The sequence below is a fragment of the Lissotriton helveticus genome, chromosome 8, assembly GCF_964261635.1.
Source record: "Lissotriton helveticus chromosome 8, aLisHel1.1, whole genome shotgun sequence".
Classification (NCBI taxonomy): Eukaryota; Metazoa; Chordata; class Amphibia; order Caudata; family Salamandridae; genus Lissotriton; species Lissotriton helveticus.
In genome coordinates this window covers 170,838,463-170,862,592 of record NC_136069.1, presented here as the reverse complement: position 1 = coordinate 170,862,592, position 24,130 = coordinate 170,838,463, and the positions used below count along the sequence as shown (strand labels likewise).

The 24,130-nt window shown below is 49.0% G+C and overlaps 1 protein-coding gene across 4 annotated transcripts in view; it reads right to left on the bottom strand.

Annotated features, from left to right (window-relative positions):
• BRWD1 (bromodomain and WD repeat domain containing 1) overlaps window positions 1–24,130 on the bottom strand; it is a 2,464,655-nt gene that overhangs the window by 1,421,363 nt on the left and 1,019,162 nt on the right. For all 4 annotated transcript variants that reach the window (XM_078656838.1, XM_078656840.1, XM_078656841.1 and 1 more), the window contains one exon: window positions 24,010–24,100. In XM_078656838.1, coding sequence (XP_078512964.1) covers window positions 24,010–24,100 — 91 coding nt within the window. The remainder of the gene's footprint in view (window positions 1–24,009; window positions 24,101–24,130) is intronic.

The window sequence follows — 24,130 nt, the reverse complement described above, 5'->3', positions numbered from 1 at the left end:
TTCCACAGTCTCTTTCTTGTCCAAAATCCCGGACTCGGGACAACCACCCAATCAAACGCAGGACAAACAACAATTAACTGCAAAAAACCTCACAGACGAAAAAGAATAAGAAAAAAAACAAGAAAAATCTGAGGAGCCAGAACAAAGCCTCATGATTAACATTTCATCCATTCAGCTGACATGCACAAAAAGGGCATGGCTCAATAGATGCACTTTGTTTATTCCTACCTACAACAGTACTGCTTTGGAAAGTGAAGTTGCTCTTTTCAAATGTATGAGCATCTTCAGGTTAAGGAATTTCTTTGTGAACGTGGCACCCATACCGGTTAAACAAGACGATCCAGATTCGTTGGTTTTTAAGCCTTAAAGCACCTTTCAGGCACCTGTATCTCACAAAATCTTAGATTTTGAAAAAAAACTGACCACGTTGAACCTCAGAAGCAAGAACACGTCTAAACTAAGCTGAGTGGAATAAAGCACACTGCAATCGCTTGCTCAAAATCCAAATATCGAGGGGGCGTGGCCAGCAGCCGACGATGGCGGCGGCTTAGGAGGAGAGCTCCGTGATTAAAGCGGCCTCCTAGAATATCCGATCACTCATCCGCCTGAACTGTTTCCCTGGCGGGAAGGCGACGAAGCCCAGGACCGGGCGGCAGCATCCTAGCCTGCCGGAACTGCGATCAGTGGTCAAGCACTTCAGTTTTGACCGACGCTTGTGTGGGCCCGCGATCATCATCCGAACCGGGGAGTGTCTTACACTGCCGAGCGGACAGGAAGTTTACCGCTCCGGGCGGAGAAAGACCGGAAGCGCTCGCCTGTGCCTGGCGGCGAAGAGAAGGGACCCGCGCCACCTCTGCGGCACCGCCGGCTTCCGCCGGCGTGAATTGTGAGATCGGCGGCCCCGCCGAGAAGTGGAGGTGAGGAGGGGGCCGCTCTGCTCCAGTCAGCCTGTCGGGTCAGAAGGAAGCGCAGGGAGCGGAGACGCAGAGACGAGGAGCCGCCATCTTGAGAGCGCCCTGACGGCCCTACATTGACCGCAACAGACCCGGCTTAGCTCCCGACCGGCAGAATGGGGTCGGGAGTACCTGGTCGCGGCCGGGCGGCGCACAATAGCCCACCGGAGGTCATCCACTGCATGGGGGCATAATAACACAGCCCTAAATCCGGGCAGGAACCGGGTCCCGTTGTACACCCCCCCAGACCTGTTTCGGAGGGCGGGGGGTCCTCCTCACGGACATAGCTCCTCGGCCCGCCTTGTGTGCTGGACACCGGAGCCCTGAACACCTCACCAGGAGAAACTGCTGAGTGCCCCGGAGACAGCGGGGCAGTGGTGGCACATGAGGCGCTGAAGTGAGGGATTTACCATATTACCGGAGGCGGCTGTTCACACGCCCACCCCACGCACGAGTTGGACAGCCTCATTTCCTTGCTCCTGTTAGATACTGTGGGGTGGCCCGGTGCTGCCCGTAAATCTGACACTGCGCCCTGTGATTACCCTGGGAGTGAGTTGACCCGGACGGCATCGGGTGTGGGTGCATCGCCACGGCTGCACTACATCGGCGGAGTGAGACACAGACTGCGCTAACGTTGGGCTAACACCACGACTGCGATGGCCGGCAGGGGACCGAAGAATGGAGGGTCACAATCCCGCCTTGACCGATTTGCGTACGAGAAGCCAGTCTCGTCCCCCCCCGACGCCAAGTCACAACAGGGCAAGTCTGCGGAGGCGGTGGGGAGCAAGAAGGCAACCCTGGACGATGTCATGAGGGCCCTCACGCAGGTGCAAGCCACAGTGGGATCAATTTCAGCCGAAATTACGTTAATAAGAGCAGACTTCCATAAGATGTCTGAGAAAGTGAATAGTATGGAAGTGGTGACCAAGTCCTTGGTGGAAGATGTGTCGGAGCTGCAGATTGGTATGGAACGCGTCTTGAAGGAAAATAAGGAACTGCGTGAAAAGCTCGATGACCAAGAAGGACGCTCGAGGCGGAACAACATTCGCATAATAGGTGTGCCGGAATCGGAAGATACGAGAGCAATGGACCTGTATGTGGAGGACTTAATCAAGCAGAAACTTCAACCTAAAGGGCTCTCTGCCTTCTTCACTGTGGAAAGGGCACACAGGGTCCCTGGGGGACGCCGACAGACGGGCGCCAACCCCCGGCGATCATTGCAAGACTCTTTAATTTCAGGGACCGTGATGCCATCCTGCAGGCGGCGAGAAATTCGCCCCCTCTGAAGATCCAGAACTCTACTTTGGCCTTTTTCCCGGACTACACGGCCGAGGTCGCGCGGAGGAGGAGAACCTTTTTCGAGGTGAAGAAGGAACTGAGAGCTAGGGAAATTTCGTACTCAATGCTTTTTCCAGCCAAACTTCGGATTGTGGCTGACAATAAGACATGGTTTTTTGATTCCCCGGAGATGGCGCAGGAATGGCTAGAGGGTTGGAGACAGGTGGACCCCCCGCGTCGCTCTAACAGACATAGCAAGCACCGTACTACGAACTCACGACAAAGCTCACAATCAGCCGGGGAGGGGGCGGAGGCACTCTCCCCCTTGACTGATCTTCAGGAGGAAGGTGCTGAGGAAGAACAATGAATCGCAGTTGTTAAACGGCAGAACTGACTGCTATGTCAACCGGAAATGCCGCCCTGGACACTGGGCTGAGGGCCTCCGCGGCCGAAGACGGGGGCCGCTGATACCGGAGAGTCCTTCACCCCAGCGAGAAAGTAATATGGTTTTGTTTTGGGTTGGGATCGGGCACTCTGCTGAGTTGGGGGGGCGGGCAGTTTTGAGTCCATTGAGCAGGGGGGCAGGGAGGGGGGGAGTTGGAGGTAGGATGTGTTTTTGGTTTTCAAATACTACACAGGGTCAGATAAAGTACCGTATGTTGCGTGAGTGTAGGGTAGTGGTATTGCAGTGGAAGGTGCATGTTCACTTCAGACGCTGTTTACTGCACTACAGAAGTCCGCTGACTTACCGCTTCTTCTGCGATGGGGGGGGGAGGACACTAGTATGGGGCGGGCATCCCCATTGACCCTGATGTCTTGGAATGTTAGGGGCCTGGGGGACAAGATAAAGCGGGGATTGGTATTACAGAGCATAAAGAGGTTGAACCCGGCCTTGGTACTTTTGCAGGAAACTCATCTGGCTGGCACAGCAACCCGGGCCCTGGATAGGAAAGGATACAGGATGATTGTTCACTCTGAATTTACTAGAGGGTCCCGGGGTACTGGAATACTAATGCACCACTCGTCCAGGTTTATTCTGCAGTCAGTTAGCGTCGACACACAGGGTCGCTTTGCGGCGATACATGGTCAATGGGAGGGGAAACCGCTCAATGTGGTCTCTGTGTATATCCCGCCAGCATTACATGCCATAGCCCTCCCAGAACTGGGGACCTTTTTGTTAAACCTCCCGGAAGGGGATCTTATAATGGGGGGTGATTTTAATGCGGTGGCACACAACTCTCTAGACCGCTACCCCGTGCGCACGCGTTCACCAGGGCCTTCCAGATTGTATGATTTTATGGAAGCGCAGGGCTTAGTGGACATATGGAGGCAGTTTCACCCAGAGGACCAACAATACACTTACTATTCGGCAGTCCACGATAGCCTATCAAGGATTGACTACTTCTTCACGCGGGGGGGGGGGCCGTCTCAATATCACTGACACCCGCATCACACCGAGAGGGGTCTCGGACCACTCCCCACTGATACTAACTTTGTCCAGCCAGATATGCATTCACAGGCGCCTCTACCCTATTTACCCGGGATTCCTTAAAGAGCCGGTAATAGTTAAGGCTTTAAAAACGGGCACGAGATCTTACCTCACTGATAATGATGGATCAGTGACTTCCCATGTAACATTATGGGAAGCCTATAAAACGGTTCTCCGAGGGCAGGCAATTTCAGTTATCGCGCGACAAACACACACAGAGCCAGGAATTACTAGAACTGGAAGAGCAGCTAGGCAGAGCGACACAGGACCACGAGAGTAACCCAAGTGAGGATACACATCACACACTCCGGCTGTGTCAGCAGAGACACACGGACCATATGCGACGCAAAGTGGTGGGCAATATGGTGGCGACTACTACTAAGATCTATGACGTAGGCGATAAGGCAGGTAAATTATTGGCTTGGCTGGAGAAGAAGCGTGGAGGACAAAGGGCGATACTGCAGCTGAGGGATTCAGGAGGGGTGTTGCAGACCAATCCGGACCGAATAGTGGAGCTCCTAGCAGACCACTTTCATTCTGTTTATTCCCCTGACACTACAGTCACACGTGAAATGGTGGAGGGATCACTCCTAGGAGTGCCGACCCGTACTCTCCCCCAGGACGCTAGGGAAGAACTTGACTCAGACCTGACATCTGAAGAGATTCAGCTGGCCATAGCGGCGCTCCATCCTGGGAAAGCAATGGGCCCTAATGGAGTGCCGATTGAATGGTACAAGATCATGTCCGAGACGCTGTCCACACCCATGCTCGCAATGTACATGAAAAGCCGGGAGCGGGGGCTGCTACCCCCTGACCAACGTATGGCTACAATAGTGGCAATACCGAAGCCCGGCAAACCCCGAGGAATGCGGGTCGTACCGCCCTATCTCACTCCTTAACGCCGAGAATAAAATCTTGGCGAAAATACTGGCCACCAGACTGCTGCCCCATCTACCGCGCCTGATCCACCCAGACCAGTCGGGCTTTATGCCACACCGGAGCACGGCGCTGAATCTGCGACGGCTGCACGGAGTGCTGGCACGCGCCCCTAAATTGACTGAACCTGCAGCGGTGCTCTCTTTGGATGCCAAAATGGCGTTCGACATGGTGGAGTGGCGGTATCTTTTTGCGGTACTGGAGCACATGGGTATAGGGCCCGGATTCATCTCATGGGTCAGGTTGTTATACACCGGACCGGTGGCGAGAGTGACGGCCAATGGTTGTATCTCGAGAGAATTCCCGCTGGCGAGGGGCACGAGACAGGGATGCCCGCTCTCACCATTGCTCTTCGCATTAGTGTTGGAGCCCCTGGCCGTGATTCTTAGATCCACCCAGCTACTGAGGGGCATACAATGGGGGGATGGATGGGAGGATAGGGTCTCCCTGTATGCGGATGATATGCTCATCTACCTTATGGACCTCGAGTGTGGTATCACGGTACTGCTGGCCCTGTGTGAGAAACATGGCGCAGCATCTGGATATAAACTTAATTGGTCCAAGTCCATACTGTATATGATACGGGGCGACCCCCCGGCTCTACCTCTTGGCTGTCAGTTGATCGTGGAGCCCCATACCTTCAGATACCTGGGGATCCAAATCACGAGAGACTCTGCGACTTTTTTGAAACTGAACCTTGTGCCCCTACTGGACAGGTTGAAGGCGGATGTGCGCCACTGGAAGACCCTCCCACTGACATTACTGGGTAGAGCGGCACTCTTTAAAATGCTGGCACTGCCTCGCTTCCTATATGTACTAGAGAACGCTCCGGAGGTGGTCCCATTGTTGTTCTTCCGCCAAGTGTCGGCGCAGATATCCACCTTGCTGTGGAGTGGCAAACCAGCTAGGGTGGCGCAACTGAAACTAATTAGAGACTGGTACGGCGGGGGAATAGCACTCCCAAACCTTGAGTTGTACTATTGGGCAGCACACCTTAAGGTGATCAACCAATGGACACATGGTGCACACGAAGACCCGGCATACATGGCGGATAGACGACAATTGGGCACGGCTACCCTTCTGGCCCCGCTCTACGACAAGGGTCTGGTGAGAAACCTAGTGGGACCTACCAAACACACAGTGTCCATATGGCATAAGGCTCAGAGACGGCTGGGGTGGGAGGGAGTAATTACTAAACTTACGCCACTGTGGGACTCCAAGGCCCTCGGTAATCTGCGCAGTAGTAAGGGGTTTGATCGGTGGGACACCATCGGGATCTCAATGGTTGGAGATCTATGGTCAAGAGGGGCAGTGCTCACTTTTGAGACCCTGAGGGAGCAGTACGACCTTGGAATGACGGAAACTTACAGATACATACAAGTTAGACACGCACTCATGTCTGTGTTGGAAATGGGAGCGGTGGTCCCGGAGTCGGCTCCGTTGGAGGACCGACTCCTTACGGATTATATTGAGGCTGGTGCAACCTCCCTCACCTACCGTAAACTGTTAAACAATCTACCGGATCCGCTGGTGCGTTTGAAAGAGCAATGGGTGGAGGAGATTGGGGACTTGGATGAAACGGAATGGAATGCAGCGTTAGCGTCGCCTAGGGAAGCAGGAATATCTACACGTTTCAGACTGGTCCAACTTAAAATACTACATAGGGTTTACTATACCCGCACAACACTGCACAAAATACACAGGGCGGAACATCCATACTGTCTGAGGAATTGTGGGGAGGAAGGCACGCTGTTCCATACTTTGTGGGATTGTCAGGCTTTACAAACATACTGGAGACGTGTGGGGCGGACGATCAGCCAGACACTGCGAACATCATTCTCACCTGACCCTAGGGTATGCTTACTGAATGTGTGGGGCCCAACTGACCTGTCACCACATGGAAAACGTTGGGTGGTCATTGGTGTGATGCTGGCGAAGCGAGATATAGCACAGAACTGGGGGGCACCAACTACCCCGACTTTGTCGCAATGGTGCAAGAACATGGATATGCTTATGGTAACAGAGAGGGCGATCTACAAACAGAGGCTTAATCCACGCAAATGGAACAAAACATGGTCACCGTGGAACTCATATAGAGGGGATATCTGTGAGCCTTTGCCTGAGGATGAGGATGAGGATAGCTCTGGAGAGGACGAGGATGTGGAGTGATGCCGGGAATAAGGGGTTGGGCTTGGAGGGTTGGGGGTGCATGGGCCCTAGGTACCGGAAATGTAGACGGAATTACTTCTGATACGAACTGTGGACATTGCTTGTTATGCCTCTATTCACACTAATGCTATATTTGATAAGTGAAATGGATTGTTTGACTTGACCCTTTTAAGTAGTATGTTTAAAGTTGGGGAGAAAATGAAAAATTTGAAAAGTTGCCTTACTGATTGAATGCAGCTGAATGTTGACGCTGCGCAGCACCGTGAATATTCGTCACTGATTATTGTGTAATGGTAACAATAAAAACAAATTTCACAAAAAAAAAAAATCCAAATATCGTTTTTCAAAAAGCCGACAAAGGAGGAGCCCGGGGGATGATGAACCAGTCTTTCTACCAGGCTAAGATTAAGGAACACATGGAAAACAAATCAATTCATCTGCTTCTGGATAAAGATCCCACAGCTGAGATATCCACTTTATTGAACAGAATACTGGATAAAGCATTTGATTCAGACTGGATCGCCGAAAACACCAAAAGCTTTCAGGCGACCAAATTCCCAAGCAAACCGAGAATGTACATGCGTCCCAAGATCCACAAGAGCACAGTGGATCCTCCGTTCAGACCAATAGTCTCTGGCTCTTTGTTTGAACCCCATGGGAAATATCTTGAAGGTTTTCTCCAACCCTTCGTACAATCCTAGTGCACATATTTTCAAGACACAACAGATTTTTACAACGTTTGGAAGAACTCCCGCAAAGAGGGGATGAAGAATGGTAACTTTGCACCATTTACGTGGTTTCCCTGTATTGAATATGCTACTTACCAGTATGCATCTGTTCTTGGCATGTAGGGCTGCTAACATTCATATCTTATACATAGATCGCCGCCTAGTGTTGGGTCCGGATGATTGCACATTGTTGTCCTGGAAGAGTCTTCGAAGTATCACGAGATAGGTGGCTCCTCCCCTGGACTACAGTGCGCATGGGCATCGACTCCATCCCCAGATTGTTTTTAGCCATTGTGGCAGAGATGGAGTGAAATAGTGTAAAGGATGTCCATGCTAATGATGAATATAGAGAGAGTATCTGCAGCCGCTACGGGCACCGGGGAGGAGGGCGGGCGATATGAATGTTAGCAGCCCTACATGCCAAGAACAGATGCATACTGGTAAGTAGCATATTCAGTTCGAGGCATGTGGGCTGCTAAATTCATATCTTATGCATAGAATACACAGCAGTCCCTCCATTAAGGGCGGTTGCCCGTGCCAGCTGCAGAAGCATGAAAAAGTGTCTTGAGAACAGCCTGTCCTACAGCTGCTTGCTGTTTTGAATGCACATCTACACAGTAATGTTTGGTAAATGTGTGTGGTGTAGACCATGTGGCTGCTCTACAAATGTCTTCTAAGGGAATGTTCCCCAGGAAAGCCATGGAGGCCCCCAATTTGCGTGTGGAGTGCGCCCTTGGGGGTATTGTTAAAGTACGTTTAGCCTTTTGATAACAGATTTGAATGCACTTAACAATCCATCTGGCTATTCCTGCTTTGGAAATGGGGTTGCCTTTGTGCTGTGCTGAGAAGGCAACAAAAAGTTGTTGTGTCTTTCTAAAGTGTTGTGTTCTGTCAATGTAGTACATTAGCGCCCTCCTAACGTCTAATGTATGAAGCATTCCTTCTGCTACTGTTTGTGGGTTTTGGAAGAATGCAGGCAGATCAATAGTTTGGTTGATATGAAACTGTGACACCACCTTAGGAAGGAATTTGGGGTTAGTGCGGAGCACTACCCTGTTGGAATGTATCTGGATGAATGGCTCTTGGATTGTGAGCGCCTGCAGCTCACTAACACGTCTGAGCGATGTGATAGCAATGAGAAAAGCCACTTTCCATGTGAGAAATTGAATCTCGCAGGAGTGCAGTGGCTCAAAAGGTGGGCCCATCAGCCTAGTGAGGACCACATTGAGGTTCCACACTGGAGCTGGTGGTGTTCTTGGAGGAATGACTCGCTTCAGTCCTTCTAGGAAGGCTTTAATGGCAGGCACCCTGAAAACAGAGAGGTGTTGCCTATTCTGGAGATAAGCCGCTATGGCGGATAAATGTATCCGAATGGAAGCGTACGCTAGATTGCATTTGTAAAGATGTAACAAATAGCAGATGATGTTAGGAATGGATGCATCTAGCGGGTTGATATTGTTGTCTGTACAGTACATGACAAACCGCTTCCATTTTGCTGCATAGCAAGCTCGGGTAGTGGGCTTTTTTGCCTCCCGGATGATGTCCATGCATTCTGGAGGCAGGTTGAGGTAGCCAAATTCTAAGACTTCAGGAACCAGATCGCCAGATTGAGCTGTCGCGGATCTGGATGCTGAATGTCGCCATGGTTCTGCGTCAAGAGCCTGGATGTGAGATGCAGCCTTTGATGCGGTACCACGGAAAGTTCTAGAAACGTGGTGTACCATGGTTGGCGTGCCCATGTTGGAGCAACCAGGATGAGAGTCATCGAGTGTTGCTTTAGCTTTCTTGCCACCAGCGGAATGAGAGGCGCTGGGGGAAAAGCGTACGCAAATTTGCCTGACCAGTTCATCCATATCGCATTCCCTTGTGATTCCGGGTGAGGGAACCTGGCGGCAAAGCTTTGGCATTTTGCGTTTTCCCTTGTGGCAAACAGGTCTATCTCTGGATGACCCCACTGCTGGAAGTACGGGTGGAGTACTGATGGATGTATCTCCCACTCGTGCATTTGATGGCTGTATCTGCTGAGCAGATCCGCCATCAGATTGTCCTTTCCTGGGAGGTGTTCCGCCATGAGGAAAATGTTCCTCTGAATGGCCCACTTCCACATGCTCTGAGCCAGATGAGACAGTTGTGGTGAGTGAGTACCTCCCTGCTTTTGGATGTAGTACATGGCTGTCATGTTGTCCGTCCGGATCAACACGACTTTGTTGCACAAATGTACTTTGAAGGACTTTATCGCCATGAAGATTGCCATCAATTCCAGGTAGTTGATGTGCAACTTCTGCTGCTGGGTGGACCACAGTCCCTGCACAGTGTAGTGGAGCACATGAGCTCCCCACCCTTGGAGAGATGCGTCCGTTGTTAGGATTATCTGTGGCACTGGCTCTTGGAACGGTCGTCCCTTGCAAAGGTTGTGTGGATTCCACCAATGCAGAGAGTTGTATGCCCGACCGGTCACCAACACTAGGTCTGTCAGCTGTCCCCGAGCCTGTGTCCACTGATTTGCCAAGCATTCTTGGAGCGGGCGCATGTGCAACCTCGCGTGCGGGACTATGAAGATGCAGGAGGCCATCATGCCTATCAACTGCATGAACACTCTCGCTGGCAGGGAGTGTTGCGGTCTGAACTTTTGGATCAGTGACTGAATGCTGTTGATTCTGACTGGGTTTGACTGAGCCATAGCAGTCAGGGTGTTTATTGTCGCGCCCAGATACTGCCGCACATGGTTTGGTTGAAGGTGCGACTTCGGGTAGTTTAGCGAGAACCCCAGGCTGTGAAGGAGTTGAATAGTGTGGGACATGTCCGCGGCGCACTGTTGTTCCGACTTTGCTTGAACGAGCCAGTCGTCTAGGTACGGGTAGACATGTATGTTCTGTCTCCTGAGGTGCGCCGCCACTGTCGCCAGACACTTTGTAAACACTCTGGGGGCAGTAGTCACCCCGAAGGGTAGGACTTTGAACTGATAGTGCCTGTTTTGAATGGTAAACCTGAGGTATTTTCTGTGGGATGGGTGGAGTGGGATGTGGAAATAAGCATCCTTGAGGTCCAAGGTTGCTAGGAAGTCCCCTTGATTGAGCAGGGGAAGGATTTGTTGCAGTGTCAGCATGTGAAAGTGTTCTGACAGTATGTACATGTTGAGGGGGCGTAGATCCAGAATAGGTCTGAGGGATCCGTCCTTTTTTGGGATGAGGAAGTACAGGGAATAGACCCCTGTGCCTTCCTCTTCCACTGGTACGAGCTCGATTGCGCCTTTTTGCAGCATCACCAGTACTTCCTGCTGCAATAAGTGCAAGTGCTCTGCCGACATAGGACGGTGTCTTGGGGGAATGTTGGGAGGAGTGGATGTTAACTCCAAACAGTAACCGTACTGGATAAGTTTTCTCACCCACCCGTCTGTGGTGATGGACGTCCAGACTGGCAGGAACTGCTGGAGTCTCCCCCCGACAGGTGTTGTATGGTCGGGGGGCAGTGACAGAGAGTCACTGTTTGTTGGCAGCAGAGGAACGGGAGTTGTTGTTCCCTCTGCCTCTGCCCTTGGAACTGTTACCTCTGTAACCCCCTCTACCCTGCTTGGGGTACGAGGATTGCGCACCACCCTTTGTGAATTGTGTTTGTTGACCCAAGTGTCCTCTGGTAATACCACGTGCTCCTGAGCGACGAAAAGTGCTTCCCCTGAATTGTTGTGACTGAAGCGCCCCCATGGACTTAGCAGTCTCGTTGTCCTTTTTAATCTTTTCAAGGGTGGTGTCTACATCTGGACCAAACAGTCTGTCAGGATTGACGGGCTGGTTGAGGATTGTAGTTTGAATGTCAGGCTTAAATCCAGATATACGAAGCCAAGCTTGTCGCCTTAACATGACGCTAGTGTTAATTCCCCTAGCCGCTGTATCTGCCACATCAAGTGCACACTTTATTGCAGCGTTTGAGATAAGCTTTCCCTCTTGTATGAGCATTTCGGCTGCTTCCTTAAACTCATCAGGTAGGTGTTGAAGGAGCTGTTCTAGGGTGTCGTAATGCGCCCTATCGTATCGTGCCAATAGTGCCTGTGTGTTTGCTATACGCCATACATTGGCAGCTTGCGCAGCCACCCTTTTGCCGGATGCCTCAAGCACTTTCGACTCCTTGTCTGGGGGAGGAGCTTCACCCGTTGTTTGGGAGTTTGCCCTCTTGCGGGCATTGGCGACCACCAACGAGTCCAGAGGCAACTGTCCCCGAATATAGGCAGGATCTCCAGGTGCTGGCCTGTATTTTTTCTCGATACGTGGGTTCACCACTCTTGCCCTGGTAGGTTCCTTAAAGATCTCCGGGGCATGTTTAAGGACACCTTTGAGCATAGGAAGTATTTTAACTGTTCTTTCAGAGACAGAGAAAGTGTCGAACAAAAAATCTTCCTCCACCGGGTCAGCATGCATGTCCACATCATGATTTGCTGCTGCCCGTTCTATTAAAGCATTAAATGCTGCAGAATCCTCTGTTGGAGATGTACGTGTCCCAAAACCTTGTGGATCTTGTACCACCTGATGTCCACCTTGGTCCCCAGTGTCGTCATATGAGTCCTGCAGAACATCAGGGTCATTGTCAACTGGGAAATTGTATTGGTCATCTTGTCCATCATCCTCTCCTCCTGATTGGGTGGGTGAAGGAGATGGACTTCTTCTTGGTGGTGGCAGAATAGGTTCAACAAGGGCAGGAATGTCCTGTTCCGGCCTCTTCTTTAGTGGAATAACATAGGATTCCAGTGGTTGGGAAGTGATTTTCCTCTTGTAGAGGGTCAATTTCCCTGTTTGGGCATCGATGTAATGCTCAGAATGGTCTTCTGAGGCGTGATGTTGATCCGAGCGTCCCTTTTGCGTCGAAGGATCCGACGTGTTAGCGATTTTCGGCACCGATCTTGGTGCAAATGCTTTTGGTGCCACCCTAGGTGGCAGAGTGTAGAGAAGCTTGGTCGAGGTCTTTGGAGGCAGTGCAGTTGACGACAAAGTCTTCTCCCGAATACGTTTGAGGGAGTCGGTCACCTGCTTTGTGAAGGAGGCAGAGGGTTTGGTAACCGACGGCCGATGTTCGGTGGCGTCGGACTCTCCCGGTGTGGTCGAGATTTGCCTCGACGAATCTTCGGCTGCAACGTGTTGCGGCTCCGTTGGAGTCTTTGGCGCAGACGCCGTTGCTGCCGTAGTGCCTGCGGCCTTCGGGCCGTGGCTTTTAGTCGACTTTGATTCGACTGCGCGTTTACTTGACGGCGCCGTAGGAGCGTCCGAAGGCATGTCAACCGACTTAGACGTCCGTGCCGGAACAACTGTGCTTGACACTTGATGGACGGCCTTCTTAGAGGATGGTTCCTTGGGCACCTTTTGCGGCGCTGTCGACTCGACAGCCTTCTTCGACTTCTGTGGGCCGGAGGGCGACGGAGCCGATGAAGGAGCAGGCTTCGATACTTTTTGTTGGACGTCGGCCATTTTAGGTTTGGTCGATTCCGAAGGTTTCGGTTTCGATTTTGGCTGGACGTCGGCCATCTTTGGTGCCGTCGGATCCGAAGGTTTCGGTTTCGGTTTCGATATCTGAGATGGCGGCTCCGCTTGAGTGTCCGTGGCCGGGCCAGAAGGCGGGGCCGGGGATAGCGGTGCAGGGTCGTGGGTAAGGCCGAGTGGCGATCCCGTGACCTGAGCCTCAATAATGTAGACTTCCGGGCATAGCTCTTCCTCTGAGCTATCTTCCGCGGCCCCATAAACTTCTTTGTCGTCCCCTACCTCCTCGACATATTCAAGGTCGTGGCCCTGTCCCTCGACATGTTCCTCGGGATCGGCTTGGACCTCCGTCGACGGTGGTGAAATCTGGAGATGATGGCTGCCGCCTTCTTCCGCGGGGTCGTCGAATATGTCGTCGGGTGCCGGCGCCGCTCGCTGGGCCTCGAGGCGCGCCGCGCGCCGATGCTTGAGCGTCTTCTTGGACCTGAACTTAGAGCAGGCCATGCAGTTTTCTTCGTTGTGGTCCGGAGATAGGTATTTATTACAGACCGGATGCACATCGATGTGTGGATATTTGGATCCACAGACGGGGCAGAACTTGAACGGGCTCCACTCCATGTTAAGTTCGTCGGGTCTTGCTGCGACGAGAGGGCCTCGATCGAAGAGTTACTTGACTCCGTAGATGTCCGGCTCAGAGAGTCGGACGACGCTCGAGACCGTACGCAACAATACCGACGCAGGTAACGAAGGCCTTTTGGCCTTAAGAACAAAGTTGTTTTCGGTTCCGACACGGAGACGTCGAAACCACATCCGAACCCAATGGCGGAAAAAAAACAATCTGGGGATGGAGTCGATGCCCATGCGCACTGTAGTCCAGGGGAGGAGCCACCTATCTCGTGATACTTCGAAGACTCTTCCAGGACAACAATGTGCAATCATCCGGACCCAACACTAGGCGGCGATCTATGCATAAGATATGAATTTAGCAGCCCACATGCCTTGAACACTTCAATTTCCCATTCGGAAGGGCTGGAAGCAATTGAGTGGGCACTACATCAACTCAACATAAGAGCTGACAACATTTTTCTTTTAGAACTTCTTCATTTATGCCTTCACCAGTTACTTTGAAAGGGACAATCATTTTTTTTCTCCAACTAAGCGGAACCTTTACTGGTTTTGCAGGAGCACCGCCATATGGCGAAGTTCGAACATGATTACATACTGACGAATCCTCAATGGAAAGACAGTTTATTATTTTTCTGTTTATACATAATGACATTTTCTTTGTGTGGATGAATAACAAGGCATGTTTGCAAGGCAACATCAATACATTAAATACAAGGAATCCTAGGATTCAATTTACGCACACGATTCACAGGACTAGTTTGGCGTTTCTCAATGTGTGGATTGAGCTTCGTAAAACCGGAATAAATACAAGTGTCTATCAAAAACGGACAGACAGAAACAACACCTTATTGTTCATGAGTTTTCAACCTTTAAGCTTAATCAATAATTTACCCTACACTCAATTCCTGAGAACTAGGCGGATATCCTCGGATTTGACAACATATAAAGCAACGCTACAAGACCAAAAAGAAAAATTTCAGAATAGAGGATACCCACTTAAATTATTATAGGATCATGAGCACCAAGCACTTTCCATTAATCGCAGGAAACTCTTGCAAAAGAAACCAAAAGACAAATAAATTGACATGGGTAGAATTTGTGTCTAAATTCTCAACCAAATGCCAGAGACATTAAAAAAGAATTATTAAGAAACGTTGGAAATTACTACAACACAAACCAGATTTCCACAAGCTCTTTGAACAAAAAACACTTTTTGCATATACCAGATTAAGAAACCTAAAAGAAATCCTGTCGACAAAGAAACCATCTAAAGATCGCCAGGCTGAGGGTACCAAAAAATGTTTGAACTGTATTCTTTGCAACAACATAACGACAGGTAATATTTTGGTGCATCCCAGGACAGGAGAAAATATTTGTTTGACCCACTCTGCTGATTGCAACATTGGCAATGTTATCTACGCTATTAAATGTCCGTGTGGCTTGCTCTACATAGGGAAGACCAAGAGAAAAATAAAGAGTACAAGAGCAGAATCCATAATCATAACATCAATTCGAACTTACATTGGACTGAACACAGACAATCTAGTGCTCAAATTAGGTTCCAGATCATAGAGGTACTCTCAAACAATCCCTCCAGAGACAATTCTAAAATTTTGTCACAAAGAGAAATTCAGTGGATTAAGAGATTAGACACAATGAACCCAAGAGGCTCAATGACAAATTAGATATGGGGTGTTTCCTTTGAAATGTTCACATATCTTAGTATGGGTTCACAGTATAACCAATACAATGGTTTAATAGTCTATGATGTAATGTTTCGAATTACTTTTTTAGACATACAATGTTACCACCTACAGACACCATCATTCACCTACACTTTGGGCCACTTGTAACACACCTGAGAAAACGTATTTTGTTAAGGGCAAATTTGGGGAAATTGCATTGTCAAACAACTTCGGGGTTGGGGTGGTGGAGTACACTAATTGACCCTCTCCCCTCCTTTGTGTTTAAAAAAACAACTTATATCAACATTAACGTTTTGTATTTCCAGCATGCCACAAAAGGTTTGTTGATGGGATTAATTTTAGATGTTTGTTACTTTGTTTTATAGACAAGTGGTACGTAGTGGGTTTCATTATCCATTTTTGCTCCATTTAAACATGCCAGCCATGGGAAATAGGCTCTCATGAAAAAACAGGATACACAACATGCGACTAAGTCAGTCGTCTTGGGCGTTAACTATAGACTACTTCCGTTGATGGTTATAGTTTAAGCATAGTACCAACACAGAGGGATTGATGAAGGCAGGACGCAGTTTTGCAGCAAGACGGAGTCTCATTTGGTAAGCGCGATACTCTAACATTTTGTTGGCAGACTGGGAAACCCATAGTTGTGGGTATGTATATATTTTTGCGTTTACACTCTAGTTTGTTCAGCAGCATGGTGTTTGGGATATGAGCCATCAGTAAATCCCAAAATATGAAAAAGAGACTGGGTGCTTGAGCATTGAAAGGCACCTGGAGGTACGTGTGTTATCAACCACTGAGTTATTATTACCTACAAAAAACATCACAAAGATGGAATTCTCTATGAAGCCGTTTGTTTTCTTTAACAATCATTTTCACAGATTGATACATTGACTGCCGTAGTATTTATTTGGTAACCACACCCAGCGATATTAGTATGTTTTTGCTGCACAATATGCATGACAGTGAAATTCAGGCGGGTACAATTTTGTTAAGTTGCGGTTGCATGAGATGCACAGTGGTACAGAAATCAGGCTGGCTGGAAAGCCATTGGAAATGGTTTGAGACATATAAACATCTGATACATTGTGAAGTGGTTTGTAATCTAATTCTTTTATGCTGCAGTGGCATGAGATGAATGGTGGCACAAAAACCTGGATGGCTGAATCTCACGTGGATTAAGACATTTAAATAACTGGCACATTGTGAAGCTTTTTGTGGGTTTGAAATTACGGTGGCTTCAAGGTGACTGGGCATGGATACAGGATACACACAATTCACCCCAAACAAACATGATGAACGTTGATACACTCAGACTTATTCAGAAAACACAAGACTCATGTAATAAAGCAGGGTTTATAATAGCATGAACATGTAAGTGCAATGCAAATGGTTCATCGGACATGTCTGTACATTAGTATTTTTCATTTATCTTTTTAAGATTGGCCCTTGAAAAAGGTACATGTTGTCCCGAAATGCTTTGGGTGTACGTCATTTCAAGAGGACTAATCACAGTTATTGAATAATTATGATTGTTTTTATATGATCGATTGTATAGAAGATTCAATTCAAGTTAATTTAATAGACTTAATGTGGTTTGAACAGAGCATGTTGACCAGGCAGTCAATTGTTATAAATTTGGTTTTGTCAATCATACAATAATGATGTGTTTATAAATTGTTTAATTTGAAATGTAACATTTCTTTATAGTGGTGCACACCTTGTCCAAGTCGCCTCAAGGGACTTAGCCCCATTCTTCTACACCTACAGGCTGGGCATACCCCTAAGGTGAGCCGCCAGATGTAGACAGTCGAAGCAGTTTTTCATCATTTTAATTTTAGTGAAACTAGTAGCTCGAGGTCAAAAGTATGCCCACTCTTCACTGGAAGTGGTCAAATATGGGATGCAGTCACCCCCTGGTGAAAGTAGCTCTATGGCTACTACCCTAAACTCCCCTAATTTCAGTATTTTAGGGGTCCCCCTGTCAGATTCGTCTAACAGGGAATCCGAAGGACAGAAGAGAGTAATCACGGCGAGAACTGAGGACTTACCCTGAACTTGGCTCCAAAGCCTGCCTTGCTACTGGTACCTTGTCGATTGCACCAATCAAGGTTCTCCAAAAGCTATGCATCCTTCCAATCCTGTGGAGGACTGTCCAGTATTTCTACAACCAAGCGGCATCTTCCTTGGGGTAGAGGAGCTGTCCCCTGGCAGCTGCAGGCACTGACCGGACTTGCCTTGTACCTCGCATAGCTCTTCCCTGCCTCCTGGTCACCTACGAGTGGCATAGACTCTGGCCCCTCTGCTTGCCGGTTCTTCTCTTCTAGAATCCACCCTTGGATTCCACCAGACTCTTGCACAGTCTTCGCCAGCGGCCTCTTTACAGAAGTCCTCCATTGTGGTCTACAGCGGTTTTCGACAACACTTTGCACCTATGCACCCGGCTTCCTTGGTGTAGGTGTCCTGGTTCCTGGGTTATCCAAGGGTGGGGTGAGTCTCTAACCTTCTGTCTTCAACGAGGTTTCTTCAGGGTCCACTGGGAAGGGTCCTCCTTCTTCAAAACAGCAACCGCAACTTTTCAGTTGACTTCTATTGAGTATGTGGCTGTGTTTCCACTCTGCACACAGCCTCCATGGTATTCCTGGGTACTTACCGTGGGCAGTTCCTTGTGTCCCCAGCTCTTCTGAGTCTCCTGGTCCAAGTCCCAACTTTGGTCGCAGTTAGCATTCCACTTTTTTAGTATATGGTTTGGTCTCCCCGCTGGAGACCACCGTGTATTGTGCTTACTTACCTATTCGCAATTTAAGTATTGTGTGTATTTGTGTTGATATCTTCGAGTAGGAGATATAGCAATGTTTGAGTGTTGTGCAATAAATAGAAATTTTTATCACTACAACGTGTGATTCTTTTTTGTTTAGCCTACACTACATGATTGGAACTGGTAAAACAAGCTGCTTAAAATTCCTTCTGGACTAAGCCTGAAGGCTGCTCTCCACAGCTACCACTTAGAGAGCGTCTAAGATTGCCTAAGACCACTAAAACCACCATAACAGTTGTCTGGATTAGTGCAGGGTGCTTTACTTAAATGAGGGTACCCCATATACTAAGCCAGCCTCCTACAGGTATTTACAAAGGTACATCAGTAGCCAGTTGTGGAGGTACCAAAGTACTTACCATGTCAATTTAGGGGAGAAAAGACAGTGACTGGTCCTGATTAGCAGGATCCCAGTCAGACTAGGTCAATAACACAGACACCAAGCAAAAAGTGGGGGTAACCATGAAAGCATATTCATTCGAGGCTCATATCTCAAAAACGTTATTCTACTATTTTCTATTACCGTAAAAATTCATATCTCCGAAACTACTTACCTCATATCGATGAACTTGGTGTCTCAATTTATATAGAAATCTGTGACATTTTTCTAAATTGGTCTTTGATTTTCTACCAGAATGTGTGCCTCAATTATTGACTCATGTGTACAACTAATACTTAACACTACCCTCTGATAAGCCTAAACTGCACAACCACACTACCACAAACAAAGCACTTGCAATTCTAAATGTAAGAATTGTAAACCAATAAGGGTCATCTGTCCTTTTTGCATAGTGTGCCCTTACATTGGCGCTACCACATAAAAAGCAAGACCCCTACAAATGGTCCTCTGCCAGCCAGTCGCAAGTGGGTGGCATGGGTGGAGGGGTAGTCAAGAAGGGGAGGAAGCAGCTTGTTCAGAAAATCTGAAGAACATAGCAGTCTGATGTTATTGTCTTCCAGTGGTGCAAGTGATGGCGTATCCTGCCTCCCACTGGTGACCGATGATGGCTGGAGGGCAAACTAAAGAAGTTTGGAGGCTGCGGCTGCTTGGGGTGGTGTACTGGCCCGAATTCAGGCTGCACGATCCACGGGGTCTGAGGGTACTGTGTCCGCGGCCATGCAGAGGCTAGGGAGCTTGCGTGCTTTGGTGGCTGGGCAGGTAACGACATGGCTGGAAACCCCATCACTGGCCAAGAAAGGAGCAAAAGGCAGATTGGGGTTGGCGGGGGGCAGGAATCGGTCCAAGGACCTGGCAGTAGCTCTGCTATCCTTGAAGAACTCCAGCACAGATTCTTCCTTGTTTCCGAAGAGACTGGAGCCATCAAAGAGCATGTCTATCAGCGAGGTTTGGACATCCCATGAAAATACACTTGTTCTCAGCCAGGCATGGCGCCTAAGGCCACTGACTAGGAAACTGCTCTGCCTAGTGAGTCGGTCGTCCCCAGTCCACATCTGATCGTGAACTTGACTGCATCTCTCCCATCTATCATAGCTTGGGAGACTATGGTCCGGGCTCTTCGGGGACCATGGGCAGCACCTGTGCAACCGAATCCCACAGTGTATGGGAGTAATGGGCAAAAGTGCCAGGCTGGTAAAGAAAATATTTTTTTGCCTAAGGTGTGCAGCCTCTTGGATTCCCTATCCAGTGTAGTGGTAGGGTATATGCAGGGTTTATTTGGAAAGTGGAGGCTTGGATCACCAAGCTTTTCGGGGGTAGGGTGTTGTGTAAACATACAGGGACCCCTGGAGAGAGGACAGGGCAGGCAATTGTGTCGACATCGGGACCGGCGTTGGGGGAAGGTCGAGGTGGTATGACCGGCGCAGGTCGGATCCAACCGTGGATATCAGACTGTCCCGCTGGGGTCCGAAAGAGCACCAGCAGGGATGGGCCTCACAAATATGAGGTGCAAGGCCTCAGCTCAGCCAGGATCGAAACAGTTGCGATTTTGCACGTCAAGTGCCATGAAGCTTGAGGTGCCGCTCCCTCAAGGACTTGGGATGCATGGCTCAGCAGTCGATGCAGGTCTTCACGTCACGGTCATGCTCGAGGCACCAAAGGCAAACAAGACGCGGATCAGTCACCGACATCTGTTAATGACAGGCACAGCAGGGTTTAAATCCAGCTTTCCTAGTGGACATCCCAGCTGCACCAGGAGGCAGGTCTTTACTGCTACTGAGGGCAGACTAAGATCCAGGCCCTCATCTGCCCTGCTCACCACCTTAGGAAAAGAAGCTTCCACCTACATAGCCATGGTAGGAGAAGCGATGATGCCAGAATCTGGGGAGGTGTTCAGTTCACTGGCACCTGTCAATTCCTCAAACCAGTTCATGTTGGGATCAAGGGCCTGGTATTCCTCAGTGTCCAGTGGCCCTTCCCAATCTTCCCCAAGTCTCAGCCCATAGGAATAGGGTTCAGGCTCTGGTCTGGAGGACAAGGCTCCAGTCAGTGCCGGAGTCAGGCAACGCCCCAGCTCCTCCATGTCGGATTCAGGGATGAGAATGGAGAGGGTGGTACAGAAGGGTGCCAGGAGCGTGGACGTAGGGACCGTCTTTGGGGGAAGGTCAAGGTGGTATGACCGGCGCCAGTCCGGATCCATCCGTGGATGTCAGGCTGTCCCGCTGGGGTCCGAAAGAGCACCAGCACGGTTGGGCCACACAAATATGAGGAGCAAGGCCTCCGTCTCTCGAAAACTCCGAGGAGCATGGAGCAGGCTCATTGCAGAGCCAGGCCTTGAATGATGTAACTCCCTCATCTCGGATGGCTTTGACGGATGGGGTGAAGTCAAAAACCTCTTTGACTTCTTACTTTTTTTCTTCTTGTGCGACTTGACCAGATGACTTCGAATGCGATTAAGATCGATGGCGATGTGACCATTCTTGGGACCTTCCGCTCGGCCAGGATCGAAACTGTTGCGATGTTGCATGTCAAGTGCCTTGAAGCTTGAGGTGCCGCTCCCTCAAGGACTTGGGATGCATGGCTCAGCAGTCGACGCAGCTCTCCACGTCACGGTCATGCTCGAGGCACCAAAGGCAAACAAGACGCGGATCAGTCACCAACATCTGTTAATAACAGGTACAGCAGGGTTTAAATCCAGCTTTCCTAGTGGACATCCCTGCTGCACAAGGAAGGCGATCTAAAAAAAAACTTTGACAAAAAGTCAAAAAAAGGTTAGACAAAAATTTGCTGGCGGTAGCTCTCTCTGAATCTGTGCTGACTGGCGTAGAAAGAAATGATCTGATGTCACCGCACAAACATCGACACCACAGACGGTGCCAGGTGGAGCCAAACATTGCCACCGACTAGCATGCACAGGTACTGCTCACAAAATAGATCCTGATTAAGTTTGACGCCTGGGGATAATTCTAAGGTAAGGAATCTGTGGTTCGAAGTCTGTCAGATGGATTCTGCCTCCAACTGGGTGGATGTACTAAAGGGAAAGCAGGGGTGGTTTGGGCTCCATCAAAGGACATTCCCATAAGGAATGACTGTACGTCACCTGAGAAACCAGTTGGCAGCAGCCAAACAGGACAGTACTCGTGTCAATGGCTCGCCCAATGGAACAGTTGATGTCCACGCCACAATGAATAGTTAACTTGGCTGCATCATGACCATCCTGTATTGCTAGGGTGAGTACAGTTCATAGGTCATCTGGGACACCTGGGAGGACTTGAGCCACCAAATCCCAAACAGAATGGAAATAGCAGCCCAGGAGGCAGATGTTGTTCACAGATTTATGGGCCAAGCATTTAGAAGAAAATACCCTCTTCCAAAAGGTTTTCGCTCATTTGGACTCCTTATCGGGGGAAGTAGTCTGAAAGGTATTCAGTGTCATTGGCTGTGTCAACCAAGAAGTTCTCAGGGGAGGAGTGCTAAAATATAAAAGCCTGGGCAGCAGCAACTTGCAATATGACGATTGACTGCTGGTCTAGTGCAAGGTTTGGTCCAAGCCCCCAAAAGCGCATCTGTAAGGGGCTCATTAAAAGGCAAGAGGCGCTCAGCAGATGTATGCCCTGGCTTAAGAGCTTTCATTATGACTGTTTTTTTACCCCTAATGTGAGGAACCTGGAGGTCAAGAACTACAGCCACCATATGCATGACCATGGAGTAAGGAGCACTCTCCTCAGTGAGAGGACAACAGGATGAGGGGAGGCCCGACTCAGGGGAAGTATCAAGACTACTGGCTTCCTGATGGTCATCATTCCAATTTTCCTCATGGTATGGTTGCATAATTTCATCTCATAAATCATGCATAATCTCATCACCTGTGCCAAATAAGGAAATCCAATGTACATATTTCCTTCCTTTTCAGAGTGGGAAGTCAAATGGGGAGGCAGCACCTTGATGAAAGCTGAGAACAGCATCAGTTGAGGTCGTATTGGCGCAGACTTTGTGTCAGAGTACACAATGGGCACCTTGTTCTGGGGCATTGAAGGACTTGGCATCAATGCTCAAAGAACCAGCAGGGGGCAAGGCAATGGAGGTGGAGTCTGAATGGGAGCAAGGGGGGCCCAGTGGCGTGTTTAGATGGTGAACCCACCATCAATACTCCAGAAGGCGGGACTCTCTGCTCCTTGCGGCTCAACGCTGTGCCAAAGGGAGTCAGTAAGTATCCCAAGCATCAGAGCATGGCCTCACAGATCATCAATCTACCTCAGTGTCACAGACAGCCACAGAAACTCGGGTTCAGCCAAGACAATTTGTGGCATAGGCTCCAATGTCGATCAACTTCGAAAGCAAGATCGAAAGTCATGGTGACGTCCTTGCGCGTTCTAAGGAGTGTGAGAGTGGGGGGAAGGGGCAGAGTCCTGCTTAGATTTTTTATGTTTTCTTCTACGACTTACCCAAAGATTTTGAGCACGATGATGACTGACCTAGGGAACGACTTGTGCAACCTGTGAACCATGAACGAAACCAGAATTTACCCTTTGACTTGGAAGAGTCTTGTTGCAGAGTCTTCCGGTGCAGAGTATTGCCTTGCAGACACGTATGGCCTTCGGGTTCATTGATGCACAGTTACTGAAGGCTTTAAAGTTGAGGCTCAACTCCAGGCATTGCAGGCAAATCTGATGAGGATCTGTCACATACATTTGTTTGCGATAGTCCAGGGTGTAAAACCTTTAGTTTTGGGAGGCAACATTATCCTTGTACACAAATTCAGAATTTTTTTATTAGGTAAATGGGTCTCTGAGAGATAGCCTCGGATTCACGTCTGGTAGTGTGGAAAGAAAACTGGCATCAGCCCACAGGGATGGGTCCAATATAGGCTCCATTCATCTTTCCTGAGAAAAACTGCATCTGCGTGGAGCTGGGTGTTACCACCTACCAGCACGCATACATGCTGCTCAAAAGTTTCCAGATTCAGTCTGACACCTGGGGAATAGTCAAATGGTGAGGAATCTGAAGTTAGAAGTCTCTATCCGAATAAATGGCTGTCAGAATGGCCCCCTCATTCAAATTAGAAAGGTCATAAAACTCACCTGTGAAAGCAAGGACAAAGGTTACATTGATTCCACCACTGGTATTATTATTCTCATGGGAAGAACTGAAACAAGTGAGATCTGAACAGATATATCAAACAAACTGCAGAATTAAGTGACTTTAATCTCGTTATGGCTTTGCCATAGTAAATACAGCAAGGGCTACAAGTATGCTGAATCATGAATGGTATGTTAGTGTTAAACTTTGTTTTTTTTTTAAAGCCACTTCTTAAAGGGTTTTCGGAGAACAGCTAAGTGAGGGTGGACATTTCATCTGAATGCATTCATTAAGAGAACATGTTAGGAGGACTAGTCCTCGTTTACTTTTTATAAACGCACAGATGGTCAATGAATAGGTACTTTCTTACCATTTGCAAATAATGTGGTTTCCTTTTCTTCTCAGACATGTAAAATGTTTTTTCTTCTTCCCCTTTTGAAATTCTATAGTCTTCTTGAGGTCTGAAAGTAAGTAAGCACCAAATTGTGAAA